Genomic DNA, 9,157 nt, shown 5'->3' with positions numbered 1-9,157 from the left:
TCGTCGATGAACACCACCACGAATCTATCCAAAAATGAATGGAAAATTCGGTTCATATACTCCATGAAAACTCCAGGTGCATTGGTCACACCAAACGGCATAACTGAATACTCGTAGTGCCCATACCTCGTCCTAAATGCAGTCTTAGGTATGTCTTCCGTCTTTACTCTAATCTGATGGTATCCAGATCTCAAATCGATCTTACTAAACACACAAGCTCCAACTAGTTGATCCATCAAATCATCTATCCTCGGAAGTGGATATTTATTCTTGATCGTCACTTTGTTCAACTGACGATAGTCTATACATAATCTCATGCTTCCATCTTTCTTCTTCACAAGCAACACTGGCGCTCCCCATGGCGAAACACTCGGTCGAACAAACCTCTTCTCAAGCAGCTCTTCAAGTTGCTTCTTCAATTCATTCAACTCTGACGCTGACATTCGATACGGCGCCATCGATATCGGGCTAGTTCCAGGTACTAGGTCGATAGAAAACTCTACCTCTCGCTTCGGAGGCACGTCAGATATGTCATCCGGAAACACATCTGGGAATTCACAAACGATCGGTAACTCTTCTATCTTAACTCCTCCTTCGAGTTTCAATGATGCAAACATCATGAACATCTCGGCATGTTCTTTCAACGCTTCCGATACTTCCTTTCCACTCATCAAGTGCAAGTTCTCCTCCGGCTTCGGAAAAACAACGGCCTTCTCACAACAGTTGATATGAATTCGATTAAAGATTAACCAATTCATACCAAAAATTACATCCATACCACTAAGTGGAATACACACTAAATCCATACCAAAATGCCTACCAAAAATGGTTACGGGGCAGTTACGACATACTTGTCGGGTAATCACTGAACCATTAGCAGGAGTTTCTATTTCCATCCTACCCATCATATCCGTTAAAGGAATACTAAGACGCTTCGCACAATCCAAAGAAATAAAAGAATGCGTCGCTCCCGTATCTATAATCGCAATTAAAGGAGTGTTATAGATGAAACACGTACCTCTAATGAGATTGTCCTCAAGGCTAGCATCCTCTCCACTCAAAGCAAACACCTTGCCCATCACCTTCTTGGGCTTCTTACAAGTCGGACTCTTGTGGCCTTCCTCACCACAGTTGAAACACACCACTTTTGTCCTACACACTTCGGTCTTGTGGCCCAGCTTTCCACAATTCTTACACCTATCTCCTTTCTTGGGGCAATCATAAGACATATGACCCCTTTCTCCACAGTTGTAACAACTTCCATTCACCGGCTTCTTACCACCACTTGTATTACCCCTACCGCGGTTATCATAAGGTTTTCCGCGCTATTGTCCTTTCCCTTTTCGGTCATTCGCAGCCTTGTAGTAATTCACCTTAGCTCTACCATCCTCATCACAAATCCTACTTTTGTTCACAAGGGTCGCAAAATCCCTTATCTGCGAAAATCCAATCATATGTTTAATGTCTGGACGTAGACCACTTTCAAACTTCACACACTTGTCGTTCTCCGCTTCCATAGTGTTGTAATGCGGGCTAAACGCACACAAAGTCTCAAACTTGACGGCATAATCAGCTACCGTCATATTTCCCTGTTTCAACTCCATGAATTCCACCACTTTCTTGTTCTTCACATCCACAGGAAAATACTTAACCAGAAATTCTCTTTTAAACATTGCCCATGGTATAGCCATACCACCGGGTCCTAGCCTCAACTTGGCGTTCTTCCACCACACATTCGCTTCCTCACGCAACACATATGTCCCAAGGGTTGTCTTCCCTTCCTCGGAACAATCCATTGCTTCAAAAATTATCTCAAGTTCCTCCAGCCACTTGTGAGCTCCATCCGGGTTGTAACCTCCGGTAAATGTTGGCGGTTTCTGCTTCATGAACCTTTCCAACCTCATCTCTACCTCTCTTCCAGGTTGATGATCTCTAACCACAATGTTGGTGAGTGCGGCCAAAGCCTCCGCAATCTGAGCATTCGTCCTCGCAGCAGCCATGATTCCTGAACGAATCACAACTAGACGTTAGAAAGTACTAACAGTGTTCCCTACACATGCTCATACGGGGAAAAGAAAAGTCCTAATTGGTTCACACGAACCGACCTGCTCTGATACCACTATTGTAACACCCATACCCATACTACCCTTAAAAACGTAATTTTAAAAACTTTTCAACAAGTGTAAAGGCAGAGTGCCACGCAGTAATTAAAACACAAGCATACACACAGAGCATCATGAAATTTAACATGAAAAGCAACAGCGGATTCCAATCATACCAAGCATGCATATATATACATATATATATACATAAGCCATATTCATCCCTAAAGATGTCACTTATACAAGAACTAGCATAACAAAAGGTAACACCGATATACGATGAAATCCAAGCGTAAACCCCGACTCGATGTTACATTACCAGAGCATTCACTATTTACAAACTCTAGTCAAAAGCTAGTACTAAGAGGAGTAATCTATGCTAAATCTCCTCACCAAAAGGTACTTCAACACCACGCTAGAACAGCAGTCTAAACGTCGGCACAATCCTCAGCCTGAATATCTGAACCCCCAAAGGTCCAGCAAATAACACAAAGCAGAGAGTTAGAAAACATAATCGCATATCATACGAGCATAAGAAAGACCTTACACTTTCGAACTACATCATACATATTCTAACTCACGCCAAAACATCGCACTAAACGATTATCAATTAATAAAGTTCAACACCATTCAACCAAATAATGTCACTTACCATTTATCAAATATATGCGCATTTACCCTAAGGTATCTAATGCCAATTAATTCACTGTCATGCCATCCCTAGACATAACTAAATGCATGTGGTACCAAGATGTCTCACCAACGGTGGACCAAGAACAGTTTTATATCATGCTGGATATGTCGGAACTTACCGAACCATCTTATCTCCCTTGGATAAGCCAAAACAGTTTTATATCCTGTTGGATAGCAGCTCTGGACTCATGGATTCATCTAATCCGATCCTCGGCTTCATTATGGACACATAATCCATTTTCGTTATTGGAACCCAAGTTTCCAATGTTCACATACAATCATGAATGCATGATTACTTTTAAACACATCAAATACATGACGCTATCTAGCTCGAAGCTATTCATTCACTGATGCGGAAACACAATTCCAACATCTAACACATTAGGATAACACAATATCCTATCACCCAATTCATAATTATTCACATGATAATTATCTGCATACTCATTTTTATACACACAAGGTTTCATTTATACTTATGTCATAAAACATACATCATTCTCTTATCATTGCAAGTTAATGCTAAAACATATACATTGCTCACTTTAAGCTACACTTATTGCATACACGTTTTTCATTCATATAACGATTAACAATAAGCATTAACAGCATCAACATGTATCAACAATCATGTAAGGATACCCCTAAACCATGTTACAAGTGCCTGAATACACTTACAAACATTAACAAAAATTGCTGTCACAGAGGCCTTCGCTAAGCGAAGCCTTAGCGAGACTTGGCGAACTACACCAGGAAGTAACCTGCTCATGGCGAGACTTGGCGAGCTTCAACGAACTATTCGCTGAGCGAAGGCTTAGCGAGCCTCAGCGAACATCACCAGAGAATCACCTGCTCATGGCGAGACTTGGCGAGCTTCAGCGAACCTGTTCGCTACAGCGAACTACTGGTCGCTTAGCGAACCACACCAGAACAGAATATCTGTTCTTGAGTTATCTAAGGCGGTTTAACCTTAAATCAACTCAAAAATTCATCTAAACATGTTATAAATTCATATAAACAGTCATTCCAAACATATATGGTATCAAGGAACATTAATCATCTCTTCCAAACATCCAAATACCTCAAATAATCAAAATCAAGCCAATTACTTGAGTTTTAAGCAACTTTCCTAAACTTAACAAAAATGATCCAAACACATACATATTCATCATGGAATCAAGCTAGTGATTAACACATACAAAGTGATGATGAAGAACATCACACTCACATACAAAAGCTTATCAAAAGTCTAAAAGAAATTGAGTGGGAGAGTTCGGGAACGGAGACATAGACAATCTCCCCCCTCCTTGTCACTCAAGAATCATGAATTCTAATCTCTTACCTTAAGCAAAGATGATGATCCAAGCCTTCTCTTGCTCAAGCTTTCTCTTAGCCAAAACCCTAGCTCTTGCTCTATCTTCTTCTACTCACTCAAACTCAAGGAAATGAATTTATGATACTATTCATAAGTTGGACTTGCTACTTATACTACTTCTCATGTGTCATGAACCAAGCCCAAATCCAATTGGCTTAAGCCCATAAGGTCTCTCACGCCCCATTAAGCCCAAAACAAGGTTCTCGCGCCTAATAACTTACGATCGGCTAAATAATTATTCGTCGCTCACTAAAATAATAAAAGCCAATTAATAAATAAAATAACATTTAATAAAATATACGAATACGAAAAACGGGTCGTTACAAAGTGTCCCCTATATATATATATATATATATATATATATATATATATATATATATATATATATATATATATATATATATATATATATATATATATATATAATGCGATGTCCTTATTTTAGCTTATTACAATAATTTTAGCTAAGCTCTCACGGGAACTAAATGGATGAACTTCATTGCACTTATTTTATCTTATTTTTAAGGAAAATAGTTTTAGTAATATTTATATGTAATTATGGTAGGTGCTTTACCTAAGTTTGATCTAAATAGAAAGTTGTTGTAAGGTTGATTTGGGGTGGTCAAATGAAAGAATTAAAGTGTAGAAGTAGTAGAAATCTTATTACAATAATTTTGAATGCTATCACGGATTTTTGGCTCATGAACTTGAGGCTGGGAAAAATTCAAATTCAACCGCATGCATTGCCACCAAGATCAAGAAGATCATGTCGGCTCCTATGAATCTCGCTATTGCCATAAATGCATAAAACAAAGATCATAGGTTAACCAAATAAAATTCACATATTAATTACATTTAATTTTATTTAATAATTAGATCTATGATGTTTTTTTTAATAAGTTCTATGATGTTGAAATCTCATGACAAAAATTAGTATAATCATTCATGCATGGCTATCCGTTGTCGTACCTAATTTAATACATATTAGTTGCATGCCCAAAACTAATAATCTAATACTATTGTATTATGTGCCTAAAAAAAAATTTTATTGGGATGTTTGAAATGAATTACTAAAACTGAATCATTTTAGCATAAAAAATTATAATCACATTATTATTTTGTAATTATACTCAAACTGAGAGTGCAATTAGATGGATAGATGAATCTGCAAACTAACTCCAGTATATGTGTTAATAGTATGAAATGATAAATTGCTTAAGTCTACATAGTTAACTATATTAATAGTATCTGAAATATTCATGCCTCCAGATTTGTAGTGTTGATGACACTAAAGTCATTGATTGGATTTGTATCAGATCGAACTTTATTCTTCAATATGAAATAAATAAGCACTACACCAAGATTGGAAAACAAAATACACCGTACTAAGACGGAAAAACAAAATACACCGCACTGTGACACGAAATCAAAACAAATAATGTCGCACTTTAAGACGTCGAAATAAAAAAAAGAAAGAAACACAAAATATATGTGAAAGCCACATTTATTTAATTAAGATAGAAAGAGAAAAGTTTGATCTATCAGATAGCTTATTTATTTCATATTGAAGGATCAAGAATCGGTTTGCTTGATGCCGTTTGTTGTAAGGGGTTGATGGTTCTTAGACTCGTTCCGTGATGGCGATCGATCCATACACCAATTTTTTAGACCTTTGGTTAGTGCTTCAAATGTTCAAAAACGTCATTTTTATTTCTTCAACTAATTGGATTCACGCTCGGATGTGGGTGTGTCGGGTTGTGCTCGTAATTGTTGTTAATTTTTCTTATTATCGTTGTTTGTCCTCTTTTGTTTTTATTTTAATCTAATCTTCATTTGACTAAAAAAAACAGAGAATACCCATGACATAAAAAATAAGTATAAGAAATACTCCTAACAAAGAAAAACAATAAAGTAAAAAACAACACTAACAGGACAACCCCCTAAACCGACAAGATCTAAGCCCTTTCAAGACTAACAAGAGGAAATACCTACAATAAAAAGCAGAGAAAGGGCAAGGTAGCAACACATCCAAGACCTAGTCGCACCAGTCAACTCAAACCACCATGCTTTACCTACTCCGACAAAGGATGGGTTAACCATTTCCAAGAAATGAGCTTAATCATATGTCCATCAGTTGCTCAGCAGACCATAACCTTCTTGGAAAAAAAATAACATCATTGCGGAATTTTTAAATTAACCACACAATAGCATGTCAAACTAAAGCTAATTCAATCTTATCCAACCAACTCCTAATCCTAAGAAAGCAACATGATGAGAAAACAAAGCCGCCAGAGGTGCAAAGACCCACCCTAACCAACTAGACATATTATTCCGCAGAGAAGTTGACACAACATAACTAAGAAACAAATGACCAAAAAAATTATTCCAAGGAACCACATAACGGACAACATAACCCTTCAGGGTAAACCAACACCTGACGCTTAAAGAGATTCTGAAGAGTAGGAATTCTATCAAGAAGAAGCTGCCACGAAAAAAACAAACACCTTAAGTGGTGCCTTTTATTTCCACAACCTAGTTAGGGTATTAACCTTCGACCATTGTCTCCCAGACTCCTTAGACCCCACTTGTGAGAGGCAAAAAAGGAGAATTTAACTTCCAAGACCAAGAATCATTAGACAAAGACAAGTTAGTCATATCATCCAAGAGATTATCTAGCTCAATTGAAAGATCTTGCTCCCAGACAAACAAGCGTCTTTTCCATCTAAGATCCTAAACTCACACTCCCCCAACTCAATTGCCAAGGTTCCCAACGATTCTTTCACGCTGAACAGAAACCTGGTAAAGTATAGGAAAATGGACCTTTAAGGGAGAATCCCCAATCCAAGAATCATTCCAAAAATATGTAGTCAAGTTATTACCAATAATCTTAATCACATTCTCTAAGAACTAATCTGATATAAAATCAAAAGGATCCCCAAGCAACGACATATCCTTCCACCAAGAGGAGGTCACCCTAAACCTATCCTCAAGACCACCACAATGAGACATGGTTCCCACCACTCTATACTTGATTACAAGAATATCCTTTCATAAGCTTGCTCTATTTACCAACGACATTTTCCAATAATGGCAAGATTCGCAAGTCTCATATCTGTAACACCAAGCCCTCAACCCTTTTAGGCTTTCACACATTTAGTCCAACACGTATACCCAAGATATATCTTAGTCGACCTTGTCTTTCCTCTCCAATAGAAAATCCCTTTGCAGCCTCACTATCTGATTCCACACCCTAGCTAGCAGACATCTTCAAGGAGAGGTAGAAATTTGGAATAGAATTAAGAATGTTAATATTAATTACCCCCATCACACTGCTCTTAGAAAATTAACCTTGAGATCCGAAGCAAGCTCGAAACTTCAAAGATTTTCCTTGAGCGTCCAAAGGTTGTCAATTGAAAGCTCACAAAAGAAAACAATATCATCAACATACTGAAGATGTGACACCGACGTCCCAAGCTACCAATCGTAAAACCAATGTACAACGAATGATCCCCCGCACTCCAAACTCCCCCACTTAGCCCCTCAACCACCAAAAGGTAGAGGAAAGGCGCCCGAATCTTCAATTGCTTCAACCCTCTTCGGATGTTCACCTACTCTGTTGGACAACCATTCACCAAAATGATCGACAGATTCCTAGAGAAGACACAAGCTCGAATCCTACGCCACCTAGAATCAAATCCATATCTCCTCATCATATAATCAAAGACCAACTCATAGAATCATATGCCATTTCAAAAATTCACCTTAAAAATAAGACACTACTTGGATCTCCTAGTAAAATATAGTGATATAATTAATATGTTTTAAATAAATTTCTTCAGATTTTTTTTCTTACATTATTGGTCTTTTTCCATCATCAAATCATAAACCATGTAATTTAAAACATAACACAAACTAATTTTTTTAGTTCAAAAATATAGTTAAGAGACCAAACTATAAGATTTTCAAATAGAGAGTAAAATTTACAAAATGTGAAAATAGAGAATCAAAATTGTATTTAAGTTTTTCTTTTTTATTGCAAAAAAGTGTGAATACGCACTCCTTTTTTAAGGAAAATAATGTGGTATATACGATACGTACTAGGTTTTTTGATAGGTGAGAAATGGTGATGCACATGCAAGCACATGCAATGGTACACTATAAAAGCATATCACCCACAGAAAAAGTGTTAAATTACTTCGTTACAAAAGAAATAAGGAATTAACAACTGTCCCAACTACGATTCATCAAGTTTTCACCTAATAAGCTACTCGCCTTTAATTTGTCTCAACAAAAAAAGCTACTCGTCCTTAAAATTGCCTCTTATAAAATGTATATAGCAACCAAGTATTCCTTATTCAATGCTTTGTGTTGTCTAGCATCAATCGGTTAAACCATATAGGATTGAATTTTAGCATATCCACTTTAGTTGTTCAATGCTATATATATATATATATATATATATATATATATATATATATATATATATATATATATATATATATATATATATATATATATATATATATATATATATAGAGAGAGAGAGAGAGAGAGAGAGAGAGAGAGAGAGAGAGAGAGAGAGAGAGAGAAGAGTTATATTTACTCCAAGAGTAATTTTAAAGAGTTACTCCAAGAGTAATTTTAAAGAGTTACTCCACATCCCCACCCTTGATTTTGTTTAAATCTAATGGACTAAATTTAATTCTCAATAATAATCATAGACCTCATCTTCCCTAATTATTCTTCACAATATTATGATTCCCTCTTTGTCAAAATTAATACTTTCCTTTTCTTTTATCCTATCAATTAAGGAACAACATAGGTCCCTAGATCAAAATCGTCAGGAAGAAGAAGAGAAAGGTTCTTGACATATTCTTCTTTAGGGTTAGGTTTAACATATATAAGATTACAATTAATCTTAAGAAATGACACTTGACATTCTTGATAATGTTTACATGTCCCTATATAAAATTATCAACAAATTCAA

General features: G+C 36.5%; 1 protein-coding gene across 1 annotated transcript; it reads right to left on the bottom strand.

The window, feature by feature from the left end:
- Positions 1-260: 260 nt before the first annotated feature.
- LOC123883858 lies at positions 261-1,250 on the bottom strand (the record flags this gene model as incomplete). The annotated part of the gene is made up of 1 exon (XM_045932796.1): positions 261-1,250. A coding segment is annotated over one exon (990 nt), but the record flags the coding sequence as incomplete, so codon positions are not given.
- Between the last annotated feature and the right edge of the window lie 7,907 nt (positions 1,251-9,157).

Source organism: Trifolium pratense, linkage group LG5 (genome assembly GCF_020283565.1).
Source record: "Trifolium pratense cultivar HEN17-A07 linkage group LG5, ARS_RC_1.1, whole genome shotgun sequence".
NCBI lineage: Eukaryota > Viridiplantae > Streptophyta > Magnoliopsida > Fabales > Fabaceae > Trifolium > Trifolium pratense.
Note: the sequence above shows the minus strand (reverse complement) of the source record. Positions and strands in the feature narration are given on the sequence as shown.